General features: G+C 47.5%; 1 protein-coding gene across 3 annotated transcripts; it reads right to left on the minus strand.

Moving 5' to 3' along the window:
• Positions 1–7,695: 7,695 nt before the first annotated feature.
• On the minus strand, positions 7,696–18,997 carry ube2q1 (ubiquitin-conjugating enzyme E2Q family member 1). Of its 3 annotated transcripts, none has more exons than XM_030376519.1 (13): positions 18,219–18,997; positions 17,783–17,887; positions 16,882–17,004; positions 16,466–16,522; positions 15,248–15,403; positions 14,454–14,538; positions 14,277–14,337; positions 14,038–14,128; positions 13,870–13,928; positions 13,682–13,730; positions 13,428–13,523; positions 12,589–12,649; positions 7,696–10,754 (listed from the first exon to the last, which is right to left on the minus strand). In XM_030376519.1, the coding sequence occupies exons 1-13, from the start codon at positions 18,375–18,377 to the stop codon at positions 10,723–10,725; spliced, it is 1,134 nt and encodes a 377-aa protein (XP_030232379.1). In that variant the 5' UTR covers positions 18,378–18,997; the 3' UTR covers positions 7,696–10,722. The 3 variants fall into 3 exon arrangements, with proteins under 3 accessions (XP_030232379.1, XP_030232380.1, XP_030232378.1); XM_030376520.1 differs by having other exon boundaries at positions 12,589–12,655; positions 15,263–15,403; positions 18,219–18,996; XM_030376518.1 differs by having other exon boundaries at positions 12,589–12,655; positions 18,219–18,996.

Raw genomic sequence — 18,997 nt, forward strand, 5'->3', positions numbered from 1 at the left:
GGTGTCATACTATGAGTGGAACATTCTATTATCGCAGTTCCAACAGAGATCCTCCAAGGAGCCAACTGACAGAAAAACCTCCCTAGAGTGGACCACCTCCGCAGACCAGACAGTGTGCGTCCAGGTGGAACCGAGGGGAGTGGTGGTGGTGGTGGAGGCTGAGAGGTGGTGGTGGAGGTGGAGGCTGAGTGGTGGTGGTGGAGGCTGAGAGGTGGTGGTGGAGGTGGAGGCTGAGTGGCGGAGGCTGAGAGGCTGAGAGGCTGAGAGGGTGGAGAGGGTGGAGAGGCTTTACGTGTGACAAGAGGAAGAGCAGGGGAAAGGGGCAGAGGGAGGACGGATCGCCTGCAGTGTTGATCTCCCCAGCTCCACACAGTCCGAGGATGGATGGATGCGGGGTGACACCCCCCCCCCCCCCCCCACCCACCCACCCACCCTCCACCCGTACTGCCAGCCCCTGATAAGCCCCCCCCCCTTTGTGAAGAACGAGGGGTCCCGGGTCATCTTAATGTCCCGGTTCTCATCTAGGTGGCGCCGGCCTATTGACTACTCTCAGCGGCGGGAGAGAGAAGCCCCTTCAGGAAGTGAACGAGGCCGGAGATTGATGAGGCGCCGGCCGGACTCTTCTCTCCTTTCTGGACCCCGAGGCTTCACAGGACGGGCCGTTTAGAGGGCGGAAATCATACGGAGGACAGCGTGTGGTCGCTCTGCCAGGCTGGGGGGGGGGGAGAGAAGGCGAAGTATTCATCCTGACAATTTTCACACTCAGCTAAAACAACCCGGGAGATTAGAGGCAGCGAAAGGGGAGGAGAATGTTAGTGTCCCCGGGTTTGGACCCATTAGCATATTAGCTTAGCTAAAGTGGGCGAACCGTCAAGGCAAATGGAGTAAGAAGGTCGAGACCCAATTATAGGTTGAATAATATGACACTCCAATAATACTACACCATTATACTTATCCCTGGGTTTCATTCTGCGTCCAAAAAACTAGATCACGGCCGTCCATTTCACAATGGATTTATGTTATTCGACCAGAACCGAATAATGGCTTCCGACGTAGAGGTGGCGTTTATCTGCCGCTCGCAGTTGTCTGTCCGACATTGTGGAACACAACAGGTATCCAATGAGAGGGCAGAGGGGCCGGCGACAGGCCCAGATAAGATACTTATCTCCAGGGGCGTAGCGTGCCTTATCTCCCTTATAGCGCCTCGTACCTCTTGGCTCTAAAACAGCAAGGCAATGATCCACTTTCAACAAGGGCCCCGGGGCCCTGACAGCAGGGGAAACGGGGTAATTGAGTTTTTTCCCAATCCTCGCTTAGCTCTTCTTCTTCTGGGTTTGAATAACCGGGTCGTTATATCTGTGTCATCTGGGTTAGTGTCATTTATTTGTTCGTCGAAATGGGACAAAGAATGTATAATGCTACTATCACTTTGAGATAATGTCTATTTGGGGTATGTCTAGGTGTAGAGCGTTTAATGAGGGACCAAAAACGTAAATTCAACATGAGTAACCTCTCTTTTTAAAACCGGTGATTCCATTGCAACACAGGCGATGACTAGGTGCTGTCGTTCAGCAGGAGAGTGGAGGCACTGTAGGTGTGACCCATGAACACGTTGTCTGCTGAGGACAGGCGCTACATAGCGTGACATTTGCGGCTGTAAAGTTTGCTTAATCATTAGCTCTATAAAAACAAAGCCTTAATGACCTGCTTCCTTTTTTTGTCCTGCCAACAGTGAGAATGTGTTCAGAGAATCACATACACGCATGCACAATGCACACACATGTATGCAAACACATGCACACACACGCACACACACAGACAAACACACACACACACACTTCTTCACTGCCAAATATAAATTAAGAAGGAATGTCTCTCTCTCTCTCTCTCTCGCTCTGTTTCTCCCTCTCCCCATCCCTGTCTCCCTCCCTCCCAGTGTCACTGGGTCTGTTAAGCCAATCTAAAGGTCCTATTCATCAGCCCTGAGAGCTCTCCGCTGCCTCCAAATCCATCAGTGGCCACCATACGCCTGCAACACACCTCCACTCTCGCTCCGAGAGATAGGGACACGTCGGGGCGCATTCCAACCCAACCTCACACCCGAGAGATCCCTCGTCCCTGCAGCCCTCCCTCCAAACACCCCCCCCCCCCCCCCCCCATCCATTTCCCCACTGACCCTGTCAACGCTACCCCAGCCTACCATCTCAACAACTCCCTCTTCCCTCCCCCCCTCAGCCTCTACCACTGCATGGGGAGCTGTCCACAACCAGATGCTGAGGGCTTCATTAAGTAAGAGCACATCATCCATTCCCAGCACAGACTGGATGTTTTACCAGATTAAATGTCACCCCGCTGATTAGTGAAGCACCGGCAGTGAGGGTGCTACCGCTGACGGCTGCACTATGATCTCACCGCTGGTTTTCTTCGTGATATCATCATCTCCTCGGTTCTGTCATCCAAGAACAGATTTTTCCGTAAACATTTTCATTTTCTTTTTACTTCATCTTCGTCCTAAGAACAAAAGGACCTCCCTGTATGTGAGGTCTCTGTGACCCACTGAACGTGTTACTCTCCCGTCACTGCACTTTCCCCATTCGTCTCCGTGGCATCTGTGTCTTCCGACGAGGTCGTTGGGTTAGTCCTCCCCCTGACACGGTGACACCCCCGTGGAGCGCGTTATAATAGCAGGGGAGGTTGATTTATCAGGCAGTTTGAAAATCGATGCAAAACAATAATTCAGTTCCACCCCTCTGCTCTTTGGTTTGGTGCAGTAGCTGTCACAGGGAGACGGATAGTCCATTTCACTTGCTCTACATATTGAGCGTTTTGGCTGCACCTCCAGGCTACAGTCTAGAGACCGACGTGGGGTTGAAACGTTCTCTCTCACTGTCTCCATCTGTTTAACAGCACTTGTGTTTGTGTTGTCTATTTGCCACAAGGGCTGACAAAAGCAACAAACATTGTGCATATGTTAATAATGGAGGCCCTCCAGCAGTCCCCTTAAGGATAGTATATTTGCTGTGATTATGCTGTTATGCTGCGCTAATAGGTAACAAGGCACAGACAGACTTCTGGGTATCGTTAGCATAATGGAGCCTGACATCCCGGGACTGATAGAAGGATGCACTCACTGGTTTCATTGTCCCTCTTTTACTCCTGCAGGGAGACTTTTTACTTCCATGCCCAGGACACAGTATTGAGTAAGCATCTGGAATGAGCCATCGGCCCTCTAAAGGAAATCCATTCAGCCTAGACTGTGGTGTAAGCCACAGCCTGCGCACGGAGGCTTGTCCACACACAGGGAGCTGAACTGACTCTGGTTTCTTCTAAAAGACGAATGCGCTTGTTGCAAGGGGATGAGGTTGTCTCCAGAACTTGTTGATGTGATATGTAACAGTGAAACGAGGCTAGTCTCAAAAGAAAATTCTCACTCTGAAGATAATTGGATTAGCAGGAGGTGGTTTGTGGTGTGTTTCTGCTGTGTACTATTTTCCTCATGAATACATTGGAAGGCATTCCCTTTGAAAAGCGCCGTCCTGTAGATACCTTGAAGGTCAGTGTTTCATTGTGGATGTTGCTTGTGTTACATGTACAGAGAAATTGAAAAACCAGCTTCCATTTCAAAGTGGAACTGGTACAATTCTGGGCCATGTTTGTGGGTTACTTGGTATTATTGGAGGCGACTGAGCCATCATCACTATTTTCTGTCATTAGTTTGTGACTTTGTACCAATTTATTTTGAGCTCTGCAAAGTTGGTTGAAAAGGAAACTTGGATTGCAAACTGCAATTTGGCTTGAAATGCTTTTAGTTTTTTGTAAAACTTTGAAACAAAGTGGTATTATGTGATGCTGACATGGATCATAAATTCTTCTGGATATCTTTCTTTCATCTCATTCCTTTTCCCTTTTATTTTTCTTTATTTATCTTTCATTTTTGTTAGTGTCATTGTGTCATATTTTACAACTAATGCGCAATTCCAAGTCAAATCTCTGGCATGAAACGGATATTGTAAAACCCTTTCTTTCCTTGAGGCGTAAAGCATTCACGCAATATTGGAATTGAGATATTCCTTTCCAAGGTCAGTCCGACAGGAAACAGCACACCATTCCCCTCTTTCTCCTCTTCCAATAAAGGCGTGAACACAAACATTGTCTGATGTCGCTTTGAACCAAATATGTGATATAGGATCAAATTAATATTTAAATTCAGAAGGCACCCATTGCATGTAGGCTGTGGCCAGGCAAACATCATTCTTTGTACTGGTAGATTGAGAGATCTGAGGCCTCTCTTCAAATCTTCCAGCAAAAGAACCCGTCAAACATTCAAAAGACCAATATAGAACCACACACACACACACACACACACACACACACACACACACACACACACACACACACACACACACACACACACACACACACACACACACACACACACACACCATTTCTTATTCAACAGCACATTCATCTCTCCCATTTCTCGGGGAGATGATATGATTCAGCATTACAAACCACCAACCGAGTGTTACAATGTGGAAGTACTGTTTGAGCTTCTCTGCAGTGATCAGTTGAACCTCTTGCCTTCCTTGTCTGTGATACCTCTCGTTCCTCTATCTATTGTTCTTTTATTTAATGGATGTCAAGTTTCATGTCTCTCGCTGAAACCCAACTTCCACACCAACGCAAGTTATTCTAATTTTAAACAATTTCCGACACATTCTCAGTATCATGTGAGCTCCCCTCGTAATAGTGAAAGGGTTCTGCTCTGTTTTTAGGAGGAAGAACCCACAGCTGTCTTATTGCTCTCCAGATGTTGTCCAGATGCTGTGCAGCAGCGCGGGGGTCACAGGGGGGGGGCATCCCTTCGTAGTGTGTGTGGTTGTCATCAGCGAAGGCCTTTGTGTCTCAGGCCTCTAACAAGGCCTGCAGACCATTAAAGTGCTTGTTGTTGTGAGGAGACACCTGCCACATGTTGACGAATGGCTCCTCCTCAGTGCTGCCTGTTTATAACCCCTCATCCATGGCTGCTTCACAGTGGAGAGATCAAATGGGAAGAACAATACTATTTTATGATGTATATTATCGATACACGATTATGCTGTTTGTATTTACGCCAATGATAAAAACTCGTTTTTTATTCAATAATATTTCACGTGGGAAATTGATGTACCTACATAACATACAACGCCTTTCGACGGGATCTGATCAACAAACCTTAATAAATTCTAAGATAAACCTCACGACCGTCCTATGAAGAAACCGGCTGCATTATTCCATGCCATCTTTTCACCTCAAACCAACCTTGATGCAGCTTTTAAAAAACAACGAGCAGCTTTAAAACCTAAGGAACCGACCGGCCTATAAGCCAGTGGGTTTTCTCCTTGATCTGAGTGAGGTGACCTTGAAAACCTGGCTATTGATCCAGAGAACGCAGTGAACCGCCGCTGGGCTGCGGGCCGCGTCTCCCCCCCCGCTCCAGCACGATCTGCATGCAGGGCACGGCACACGCTCCCCTCTGTACGCTGATGCTTCTCCGTGTCCCATCAGGGGAATCACAGGGGCCCGGCGGCCTCTGAAACCCCCCTGGAGGGCTCCCGTCTGAGCCGAGCGACAGGGAGCAGAGGAGCAGGACAACAGCACGACAGGCAGGCCGGAGAGAGCGGACCGGACCCCGTCCGGAGGTGGACGCATGCAGGCCTGCTAATGAGGAAACGCTGCAACCCCCCACCTCAGCCCAGAGGTCATGTGGTCACGCCCCCCTCCACATCATCAAGAACTTTAGAAAATAAACAAACAATTACTGGAATAAGCTGTTGGCCTGTTGTTTGGTTCCACTCCACTGAGTGATGAGTGCTCCCCCCCCCCCCCCCCTCCGTTTCCTATCGGCAGACCAACCCCCCTCCCAACCTGATTACCTCAATCTGGTTCCAGTGCAGAGTAGGACTTCTATGGACAGGAAGTAGGAGGTCAATAAACAGCAAGGCAACAGGAGGGGAGGGGTGCTGTGCCCCCTTATCCTTTTAAATCGGAGGCTGAAATTGGATGCATTTTATTCCAGCGGACGTGAAGGACAGCGATGAGGTCATGACCGTGGTAACGGCGGTGGCGGTCGTTAAAAGGCTTCTGTATGGCCGCTGTCCAAGTTCCCTCAGTGACCTGCCGGTCATGTCTTAGCCCTTGCTTTTATTGTTCTCAGTCATTTATAATGCTCTAAAGTTTCACTTTAAAGTACTCTGGGCACTCTTAAAGTGCAACTCTAAAGTTGCACTTTAATAGTCGATGAGTCAAAACTAGGCAATTTGTTACAACGAACCATTTTTAATAATTTGCAATGCAATATGAGAAATTAAACCTCTATTGATCAGATTAAGAATTCATCACAAGCACCAACTCCACTGCGGGGGAAACGCAGACGACCTCTAGAGATATTTGAGCGGTGGACGGAGATAAGAACAAGATGCTTTGTGATGCTGCAAGCCTGCAGTTGCTGATAAGTGTCGCGGAGGATTCATTTAGGTCTTTATCACTGGCCCATGACATCCATGAAGCTGTCAGCAAAACAATCGCTGATGCAGACACAGAGTTCAAATGAGCTGTCAATAATATCCAACTGTATGTTTCCATCAACAACCCCCTCCCCCATGCGATCTGCTCTAATAACTGGCCGGCTGGAGATCTGACCTTGAGAGGGAATGAACCACATCGAGACCATAGTCAGCCTCATAAACCAAACCATAATGGACCGCTGACCTGCTGCATGACGTTATGACAATGAACAATAATTGGCGCGTTAATGGCTGTTGCTGTTGTGCTGCAAAAAGTAGCAGCCAAGGGTCGGGTATCTGTGTGGTATGTTTCAGCACCATCTAGTGGTGACTGTTGGAAGCACACAGAGACGCAGACAGACATTGTGCGTGTGTGTAGAAGCTTTCTAAATGAGGAAGAGTCTGAATATCGATTCGGGGAAGTAGAAGAAGGTTTCCTATGGAAATTATGGGTGGGCTCAAAAAGACATGGACAAAGAGTATGCGTTTTGAAAAGCTTAGTGAATTGAGATACATCTCATTGAGGAGGCTTTTGGCTGGAAGTTGAGCCAGTTCAGACCCTGTTCTTAGTTGTCCGTGTTCGGTATAACTTGAGCCATTTTGAGTGAGATGTGTTCGGGAACCTTTATGGGAAGCCTGCTTCAGTGAGGCCAGTAACAGAGTTGGGAGTACATAAGGGGATAGAAGCAACATTGACGGGACATATACAGTACAACACACTGTGTAGAACACACCATCTGCTGGACGGTATAACACATGTCTGGTGGTGTCCCATTAACCAGGTTTCATCCCAATGTGAGACCCAGTTCACCCAGACATCTGGACTCACTCTGACAAATATAATATACTGTTTGAGGGGTAGGAGGAGGATGGGGAGGTTGAGATCCGTGTCTGGTAAAAGCATCAGCTGAATGCTTCATCCATCTGTTTGACAGGTAAGACAATATTGCTCTTTTTAAATCAATAAGATATACGACTGATAAAGTGGTTAATGTCACATCGCACATTGATATAAAAGACTGATCTCTACGGAGCTCACCACATATCCCAGAACCTGAAGTGAAACATGACAGATGATACAATAACACCTGAAACAAATGGTATTGTATCACACTTTTTGTTGAGTTACACTCACCACAGTCACTCAAGGTATTTCATAAAAGTCTTTATTCATAAACTTGATGCAAGTTTACAAATTGCTGTACATGGTCAACGTCCCCCTTGCAATGAGAGAAATGAAACCCAAAACAAATGAACTTGAATCATGCTGAGAGTGTAACCGAGTTAGGACCGTGGGTCACCACGGACCGACACCCAGCTGGGGGGGCCGGGTCGGACCACCTGGGATGGAGGGGGTCCATCCTTAGTCACACCCCCCGGTCGACCTCCGGACCTCAGAGAGATGGTCCAACGTCTCGAAGACCAAGAGCTCTCCAGGTCCCCTTGTTCAGCGGTGGTGGCACATCTGCATCAGAATCTTTTTTTTTTTTGAATGTGAACCGCGTCCGTGTTTTTAAAGTACCGGCTGATTTACAGAGGACACGTGTAGTGGAAAGGAGCCCAGATGTTGCAGAATGAAGAGTAAAGGAATACATCAGAGTAGCGCTGCTCTGTTGGTTAGAGGACAATAAGGGGTAAACCAAAATGGACCTGCATCTTTATATAGCCCTGCTTACTGCCCTGTATTCTGGGGGGGTAGGGGGTGGGGGACACCACTTGATATACCGACATGCACAAGACAGTACAACCAAAAGAGCCAGGGCGCACATCCTCCGAGATGCACTCATAAGCAAAGCAAAACCCTGCCCATCACTTCCAAACGTGCTTATTAAAAAGAGCTACCATTATACTCATTTTTATTTATTATTATTTATTTAAGTGTGAAGTTCAGAGGACGAATATGTCTGTATGCAGTCCAACAGCAAAAGAAAATAAATATAAACAAAAGACAAAAAACCCAACCCCCTAGCCAAAACACCTGCCAGCCAACGTCTTTTCTTAAACAACGGGAAGTTTTGGAGTGTCTGGACTGAAGGTAATGACCTGTACTTTAGAAGTTTACATCTTGGACGTGACGCCATGCCTGGGTGAGCATGCAGTATGTATTCCTGAGTTTACTTCTCCAGAGAACAAAAGGGCGTCAGGATGTAAAAAACGTCCACCAATTTATCTTCTTAAACCCATGCTTCTGATTTGTGATTATGATTGCCCGTGTGGAAATCCTGTGTGGAGTACACGAAAAGAAGAGATTACATTGGGTGTCAAGTGGAATGGCTTGTACAAATAATCAATTATCTGAACCAAATTGTACATTATAAGCCTGTTGTGGCCACTTCTTTTAATTTCGGTAGACGGACTGAGGTTACGACAAACTCCACTTCAAAACATGAGGAATAACTTGGGACGGGGCTAAGCATCTACGCTGGTAGCTTAGCACACGGAAACGACTACAAGACGGAAAAAAAAACAAAGAACGGACACACATGTAGAATGGCATCCACTGGAATGCTTCTCACGTGTCTCCTGCATATTCACATTACGTCTTTGACTCAGCTCAATGGGGGGGGGGGGGGGGGGAGGGGTATGGCAGCGAGGTCTCAGGTGGCAACAAATACCAGAGAGGTAGCGATGGGGGAAGCCGGGTCTGAAGGGTTTTGGTTCAAACGGGGGCATCCTGGTGCAGTCTTAGCGGTGTTGGGTCTGGGACTACTGCTGATGATAATGTGAGACTCTAGCAGTGTTATTAAAACACCTGGGGTAACACAGGATTACTTGTGGCTAGAGAGTAAAAGGTCAGATGCTGTGAAGCTAAACTAAAGCTGATCAGGTGTCTTGCTCGGTCGTGCTGACGGAACATCTTGTTCCGCACATCCAGTTCCCTCGATTGGGTAAGGATTCGTAAGAGGGGGATGGGACGTGAATAGCCACAATGTCCCTCGGAAACAAACAGAGGCATCACAGTCAAGAGGTACCATTGAGGGAGAGAAATTAATGTTACGGTCACCAATTACAACTGAGACTCAGAACCCGGAAATAAACGCAGTAGTCGTTTAAAATTACATAAGAAAAATAAAATAGGTTTAAGTTTTCGTAAATTGTTCTTTTACTTATGCAAAAACATCGATTAAGCAGTTTCTCTTTCCTTATTCTTTAAAGTTGCGTCGACTCTGCTGTTAATAGTCAAGGGTATATAGTGACGCAGCCTCTGCCTTGGCAAAGACCCACACACGGTTACATTTAAAAACAGATCCATTTGCAGGAGTACAAATTTACATGTTTACACGTGGAGTTAAAATCAAACTACATTACAGTGTGATTCACTTCCAATCAGAGGCCTCCGTTTGACCCGGTCGCGTACAAGCGGGCTGCCAGGTGCGGTCAGAGGTTCTGTGTGCTGCAGACACGTGGACAGTCCCAGACTAGTTCTGCTGGAGCAGGGACAGAAGCCTCCTCGACTAACGCGGCAGCAGGAGGAGGAGGGCGTGGCCTCGTCAGGGTTTGATCCAGGCCATCGACGAGCCGTTTAATCCCCTTTCCCAGCCGCAGAGCTTAGAATCGTACGGCTGATAGCAAGCTGGCCTCTGGAGCGTAATATCCCAGAGTCTTGGCGATACACAAGATTTTACATGAGCACAAATATGACAACGTCACCGGGGGTGGGGGGGTCCCGTGCGGCGAAGGCGCCTCCAGGCCACTAGGGGGCGATACGAATGGTAGTCAGGGGCGATGTGAGGAGGCGGACGTGACACGAGTATTGACCTCAGGGCTTGCCTGGGGAGAGGAGCGGGCCTTGTCCGGCGGCCTTGCAGCTCGGTGCTAAGGCTCACACGGTCCCCCCTCCTCCGCTCTCACTCACCACCAAATCACACGGGATGCTCCGCAGCCCACCGCCCGACGCCGGTGGCGGCGCTTCTTCGTGACACGTCAGGAAAAACAAAAACAGATGAGGCAAGAGGCGCAGGAGAGCGGGAGAGAGAGGTGGAGATTTGATCTCCTGCCAAGCAGCTGATGGGTTTGGGGGTAAGGGGTTGTGCACACCGGTTGGGGATGGGTTCCGAATCCAGGTTCCATAATTTGGTCACAAGAAAGAAATTCAAAAAGTTGGGGGGGGGAGGAACCATGTAAGATGTGGGGTCCCAGTGCGGGGGAGGGAGGGGGGAGGGGGTGCCGAGGGTTCCTAGCCATCCTCTTTAGGTGGGGTGTACCAACCTGCAGGGTGAACAAGAACACATGTTCTCACAGCAGGAACAGAGCAGTGTTCTCTGGAATGAGTGGTACGTCTACGATAAGCATGGCTTGGCAGGGAATACACAAACATGCAGCTTGGTTCATCCAAGTTATTATTCAAGTCACATCTCATTCTGATAGCTAAATGATGTACATATTAACAACGGATATATACATAAATAACACGGCGCTACTCTTCATTTCTAAATCCCTTACTATACAAACTTTCTTCCGCTCCACTACAAAAATGCCAATCAGCGCTGACGCACCCCTAAAGCTACACCCAGCTGTGTTATTTCACCTCAACCCCGCCTCCCACTTTAAACCACTCCATCCAAAACACTACACCCACTAGACTCCACAGAACAATCTGTACGTTTCCGGCTCCCAATCCAACCAGCCAGCCACCTGAGCCAACACCAGACCTCTGCCCCAGGTTCCACTTGGCTGAGCGTTGGTTTGGGCCGTGGTGGCCTGACGTCCATTGGGTGTTGTAAAGTGTGATTCTAGAGTCTAGGGAGGGTGCCACGTCTCACTGCACCGCTAACTTCCTCCTGGACAGGCCACTTTACTGTACGTTAATATTTGCAGCAACAGGAGCTAGTGGGCGGTTTTCTGTACTCCGTAGAGCATGTCCCCCATCACAGAGTGGAACAGATAATGACTTGAGGAAGTTTGTAGAAGGAAAACAAACTGGCCGTTGACCATTTAAAAAAAAAAAAAAGTACATTGTAAACGTCTTCTGACCATGAATGTAAATAAATAATGTAGATGGCCAGCATTGGGTAACAGGATAAACTCGCCGTTTTAAACTTGATGATCGCACTGAGATAGAAGGCATCCAAGGAGACAAGGAGATTTTACACACATCTAAGGTGAAAGACACGAGTGAGAGGACTCCATGACACCAGGGAGCCGTCAGGTTAACCTGACAGACTCAATGTACCCTGTTGCTGCAGCTAGTTCACTGAACCGCTTGGACAACCGCCGATGTCATTAAGAAAATGTGCATGATTTTTTTTTTGGGTGAGATTCCTGTGAGGATAAGTATCTTGATTTGTATCTTCTAGGATTTGGTTGCGATTCACAACTTTCAGGAGAATTATTTTTCTTTCTCCTTAGGTTTGATGCAATCCTTTGACATAAATATTCAATTGTAAAAACGACATAATCCTATGCCACTTTACTCTGCTATATAGATTCGGAATCAGGAAATATCGGTCAATGTTCCTTTACCAGTTACCTGTTCAAAGCCTTTTTCTGCAGAGATTAGAGCAGCTAACCATGGATGCAATTCTACTGTAATCAAAGCGAGATTCTCTTGTTCGAAAAAGAAGGATTACACTTAAAAGCACTTCAAAAGATTAAAAGTACCTTCTTGTCTATTGCTGGTCATGTCAACTTTATATAATTTTGAATTCAGTATGTTCTAGAGAGGCAGACTAAATAATGAGTAGGAGTAGCAGCTGACCCACTTTCACTGTGGGCAGGTTGAATGAGCAGGTAATGGCAAGCGTAATGCATTATGTTCTATTCCTTGAGTAGTCATGGTGATGCAAGAAAAATATATTTTTGTCATTCTTATGGATTTTAAGTCGGAGTAAGGCGGTAACGATTGCTGTCGTTCCTGCTATTCACGCAAAACATGTAATACCAATCATGATGGCTATATCAATCGATTAATGACGCACAGGATAATGTTAACTGGCATTACGTCACTGCCAGCGTTCGTACTCCAATGTGTTGACAGGGGGATAGGGTTTCTGTAAACACGGTTAGCATTGCTACGGCTGTGAAATAGGAGACAAACACTCACCATTCTTTTCGTGGATCTGAACCAGGGATTTGTAGGACTGTTGTGCTCTTGCAAGGTTGTACTGGTTCTTGAGAAGTCAGAAGGTGATAGTTAGAAGTCATTCGGTCATGTAGAAGCAATCGCTCACTCAAGCATTAAATAGAACAGGTAAAGACACCAAAACGACCACAGTATCATTCGGTAGCCCATCTATTGCCATCTCTCCTCAGAACGCATGCCCAACCTTAGACACAGGCCTCACTGTGTGGGATACAGTGAAGCGTACATGCGTAGGATATTTCAGATGCTGATTGCAGCCCACACTCCATTAGACCTACTCCAACACACTTTACCTCGTGGGAGAACTGGTTGAACCGACCATAGCGCTAAAGATCAACACTCTAACAGCACCCTCTGTCGCATCAATGAATAACTAAACACCTTGTCCTTCGTACAGGACCAGTTGACTCCCGGCTGAAACTATTAGCACGGGTTCGATATCACTGCCGCAGGCCCGTCTGTGTTGCGAAATTGTCTTCTATGTCGTGTTCTACTTAATGTACAACTTATTGTTAGTGTGCGTCCTTGCATCTAAAATAGTATCTTATCCTAGCAATCTTTGGTGTACAAGGGGAATGGGTTAACCTAGCAATTGTAAGTGCTTGGCACTTGTTTCTATGAACATCCTTACTGTACAGACAGTTATATTGTTGTTTGTCTCTTCTGACAAATGTACTTATTATAAATCGCTTTGGATCAAAGCGTCTGCTAAATTAACTAAACATGAATGCACAAAGTTAGCAATCAACAGGTTTCAGGTTACCTGGGCACATGCACTCTCCCATCTGAGCACTGCTTACCTTATTGGCTCCAAACTGCACTCTGGCTTTTCCTTTGACTAAAGTGGCGTTGATCTGCATGATGACAGACTCTATTGAATAGGCACTACTCCAACCCTGTAATACACAAGCCCAAATGTTAGGTCACAGAGGCTACAAACAGCCTTCCATATAATGTGGTGGAGTGAGTACGTAATGTATGTATGTATGCATGCATGCATGTATTTGAGCGAGTATGCATGGATGTATGCATGTACGGGGGCAATAGGACCTGCCTGCTTGGTCAGAAGCTCCATGCACAGGGCTCCTCCTCCGAGAACGTATCTAGCCGGACAGACAGACGGACGAGGGGAACAGGGACAACAGCAGGTTCAGACGACACAGCGGCTGTCTCTGGTTAACATTAAAGAGGAACAGAGGCGCCGATGTGTCAGCAGGTGGACCGACCGGCCGGGCGACTCACCCTCCGGAGAGAACCGGGGAAACCACTCGCACGAACGGAGGATCGAAGGGGAAGTTATCCTGGGGAGAGACAAAGGGGAGGGTGGGGTTGTTGTCGTCGGGGAGATATGCGTGTTGTAGTAGTGGCAGTCATGCTGAACTAGAATAGCCCCGGGTGACTTATACATACTTTATATGAGAAGTTGAGGAGTATGTAGTCCATCCCCTCCTTTTCCTTCAGCACCTGGAGATCACTGTGCAAAGGGCTGTCCGGGTCCACTCTGTGGTGACGGGGAACACACGCGTCGTTCAGGACAGCGCCGCACGCGACTCATCCCAGATGGGGAACTCGGAATGCGTGTGTAATCATGGGGTGATTTGTACAACGAATGCCTTCGGCGGTGAGTGACGCAGAAACAGGGGACTTACGTTCTCAGCTTGACATGCCATTCATAGAGGCTGTCGTTGACAAGCTCCACCGAGTAGATACCTACTCACGGATGGAAGGAGAGGGTTACATCCAAGAGCAGACTTTACTAATTGGACACAAGGCAGATGATGTGAGAGTAGGTTCTGGTGTCGGTGTGTTCTGGTGTCGGTGTGTACCCGTCTTGTAGCTCTGGGATCGGTAGATCTCCCTCAGCTCCTTCATCAGCCGGTCCGAGGCCTGCACCGAGCCAGAGACGGCACCCTGGAAAGATAAGTAAAGAAACAATAGAAACCAGTCGAAACAACACTGGCTGCTCTAGAGGCTTTCACAGCCCAAGAGGAAAAGCAGTAAACAGTCCACTAAAATAGAACCTACCGCTAGAATCTGTAATGGATTACCGCTCTAACATCAAACACATTTTATTTTAATTAAATTCAAACAACTTTTATTCACTTGACCATTTAAAAATATTGTGCGTTTCTGCTCATTTCCAAGAAACAATGTTGTTCTCATTGTATCCGGGATTGTAGAGTAATCCCTAATTGACAACCAGTTTGACAGGGCATCTTCACTTTTTGACACGTTAATAATCCAAAACCAGCCCCACGGCTAAATCAGGGAAATCAACGCCTGATCTGGCTGGAGCAGGTTAAATCTGTGTGCGTGTGTCTGCAGTGCATTGAAGGGCAGAATAACCTGAAGGGACTGAACCAGCACTGCACTCTTGGAACAAAGACACCGCTCTCTGCGTATTGTTAGCCCTTCACAAAGCCTCAGCACGTCTGTCATTACAACAGGAAACAAGCACCTGACCACGACCCAATCCTGGGTCCACACACACACACACACACGTGTGTGCGAGGCAGCGACACACTACTGACCTACAGACTAGTGTACATAAGCTAGACAGACTACTAGTATCCATGGCATGCTCCCCACCCCCCAGAGAAGTAGGAAAAGGTGACCTTACCGAATGAGCACTTACGTTCAAGTGGTCCTGCCTCTGGTTCTTGCGGATCTTCTCCAGGATGGCCAGGTTCTCCTTCTCGATGCCGTCGTCCTCCGACTTCTTTCCGTCCACCGGCTCCTCCTCTTTCATGTCGTAGTGGTCGAGGTCCTCGATGTCCTGTTGGGTTCCAGGTCAAAACATGCGTTACTGGCCCACCACATCCACAGCCCGATGGAGCCTAGTATACAACGCCACCCGGGCTATTGACTGTTCAGTGGTGCCCGTCTGGTGGACGTTCCCGAGCCCCATAGACCCCCGAACCGTTCGCCCACCCCCCCAGCCCCATAGACCCCCGAACCACCAGGTCTGAACCAGCCATGTTAATCTCTGTGGTGACCTTGATTAGCCCAATGTATGCACTGATCACTGCCTATGGACACTCAATGGACAGCGCCAAAAATCAATGTTTAGATTGAGTCATACACTTTATATATAAACTATGATCAATTCTTATTCCCCATGTCCATCTTCCCAATCCTTACTGTCTTTGGAACTGCTGCTAGTGAATTATTTTCAACTGTCAAGTATATTTCCGCCTTATTCTTTGCCATTTGTTTAGCTTGCTTATGGCTGCATTTTATTGTTCAGAATGACCCTGTGTTATAGTGTGCATCTGATAATAAGGAAATGACTTGCATCAATTTGGAAGGTTAAGTCACTTTTGGAAAATTAAGGTCCAGTGTTTACAGAAGGTGACCAGGCTGGACCAATGCCTTGATGTTTTGATTTGATATAGGAAATGAAATATATTTATTAAATTCCTAGTCCACAGGATGGGGAAGTATACAATAGAACTTCATCACTTAAGCTGCATATAGTGTTAATGCCTTTTATGTACATATGGATGGAAAAGGCAAGCACGCATGCCTTGATATTTCAGTCTGTATATAAAATAGCTCCACTGCTCATGTTAGCAGTAGAGCTACTGACTACACAGCCCCTCTGGGAGCAAGGCCCGATGGCTCCTCTGCTTGCTCAGAACCCTTGACAAGATCTTGTCTGAACACAGCTTGAAAAACAGAGTGGGTGTAGAAGAAGATGAAAGGAAACAAAAATATGGACCAAATAAAAAAACAGAACAATGTCTTGGACAGCAAGTATATTTCCAACCCTCATTCCGTCACATAAAATTCAGTAAACCATACATTGTGATATCTGTGAACAAGGGAACACCCTTACCTCTCCCATCTCTTCCTCCTCCTCTTCCTCAGAAGTGACCTCGTCTGTCGTCCCATGCTGAAAGACAAATCAACACATCAATTAATTAATTCATAAATTAATGCATCAACTAGCACGAGTGAAGTAACATAGCTAGAGGCAGAACCACTGGGCCCGAGGGTCAATCTGTAGGGAACAGTGCCTCTGGCTGCTGGTGACCAAAGGCAGAGACTATTGATCTGCTCAGAGCATACACCTCATCATACGCTGGTCAGCTGTGATGCAGGCCAGGCTGGCTCTGCAGTGAACATGAGCAGACTTGGCTTGCCTCGGTCCGTGCCATGTCTATAAATATACACTTTTCATCCACAATCAAAAACGAGCCCATTGGCCCGTCATGGGCGATGGCTTGACGAGAGTGCATCAGGCAGCCTTGCCTTTCGGTCAGGCCCCACTGGCCCTGCAGGTAGGGGCTGATCCAGCATCTCCACATCGGGGTGCTGGGGGAGGTTGTACAGGCGGCAGAGATCACAGATGAGCTTCTTCAGCTGCTGCAGAAGCTGGGGGATAAAACGGAGACGGATGTTTGAGATACAGGCCTGTCTTGTGACAAACATCGGACAACAGATATACAGTCTCTGGCCTAGATAGATTGCGGCATGGCTTTGTGAAGCAAAAATGAAAGGAGGACATGTATTGACTAAGAGCAAGGGACTGCACCATATATCTATAGTTTATAATTCATTGAATTGTTTGTTATTCCAACATAGTGCTAACATAAACCAGTTGTGAACATAAGTTATTTGTGAAAAAATTATGCATGAAAAAAATCATTACTATTAAGATTGGACATATTGTAATTTGATTAACCCCAATCTGCCAACCATCAATGCAACAACAAACCACCACAACTACAACCAGTGTTTATTTAGAGAGGCTGATCTAACTTTTCTATACTACTTGTCACATTTTGCACATAATGAGATTAGACATTGTGCAAGGTGTCGGCAATAAACATTCCAGCACAACATAGCTGACAACAAACTCACAGAATAAATACAATTATATAAAGTGGACTATAGGGTGTTCAAAAGCAATAAGTACAGTCGGTCTAATCTGAAGAATGCACCTACTGACACAACATTATGGTGGCTCATTGCCCACCAGCAGGAAATAAAGTCTACAAAAGCCCAGAATTACGTCACCATAGTACGACAAAAACGATGTCAACAGATTGTGATGACAAAGGATTTCTAAAAACGCTGGGGCCTGAAATGAACAATTCTCAGCCGGCCACCACCGTGTATGCAGTGGATAAACGCAGACCGGTATACCAACCAATGTATTGCCTCTTCTGACATCCTCCAACCGCTCCAAGACTTGCGTTAGGCTGGGGTCATCGGAGTCTACGAACCATATGGGCGGTGTGGACGGATAGGACTCCTGGATAGAGATTACATCACATCAACACAACAACGCAGCAACATTTGATAGAACCAGATTGTGCACTTGAACTGTCTGTTGTGTAACGTCCTGCCACACTGATCCGTTCCGATCTGAAGTTCACAACACAACACTACACACAATCATTTCGCATTTTAACCCAACAGGTCGCATAATAACACAACTCAACATCCCACACACAAAGACGACAAAAAAATGAGCCCAGTGGCTGTTTGTAAAGCGGGGCTAGCTGCTAAGTGAAGCTAACTAGGCTAACGGAGGCTAGCCAAGCCGGGGACAACAAGGGCTGGGGTTGGTGCCATCCACCCACCGTGATGTTACAGTGGATAATCAGCAGCTTCTCCCCCGTCACGTTGAACTGGCAGCTCAGTTCGTCGGGCTTCCAGTCGATGATCCTGAATCGTTCGTGGTTCGGGTCGAAAATGGACTCCAGGAACTTCAGCTCGGCCTTAAGCCCCGACACCGACATGTTCCACCGCGCATCTCCGGCCGGGCCGCCGGGGGGGGACGGGGATCGGCGGGCAGGCAGTTGCGGTGGAGCGGGCGGGTGCCTGGAGGAGGGAGAGGTAGCCTCGCCTCGCGTCGTCCCAGTCCTAACAATTACTAAACACTTAAATTATGATAACTAATAATAACTTGAACACAACGACGACTACACCCGAGGTGCTCTGTTATCGTCAACAACCCGTCCGGTCTGATGTCTCCTCGCGGGTCTGCCGCTGTTGATTAGCTCGCTACGAAGCAGCTAGCCGCTAAGCTACGAGCTAGGCTAGCTCCACCTCCGCTGATTTGCTCCGAGTTTAGCCTGCTACATGCTAGCGGGCTCGTCCCCTTGTTGTTGTCGTCTATTGTTGTGTCCGATCACTAGATCGTCCGCATCGTAGCAAGCCTCGTTCCCGGACCACAGCCCTCTACTGTCCACTGCAGGGTCCAGCAGTAGCTCAGTGTCACACTTCCAACACAACACAGTCCCCACCAGTCCGAAGATCACAACTTGTAGTCCGACGTGTGGTTCGTTTCGCTGCGTTGCCACCCGTGTTCAGCTGAAGCTTATTGTGGGGTTTAAAGATGGCGTCGTGCGGCTCCTTG

This window comes from Gadus morhua, chromosome 14 (assembly GCF_902167405.1).
Source record: "Gadus morhua chromosome 14, gadMor3.0, whole genome shotgun sequence".
Classification (NCBI taxonomy): Eukaryota; Metazoa; Chordata; class Actinopteri; order Gadiformes; family Gadidae; genus Gadus; species Gadus morhua.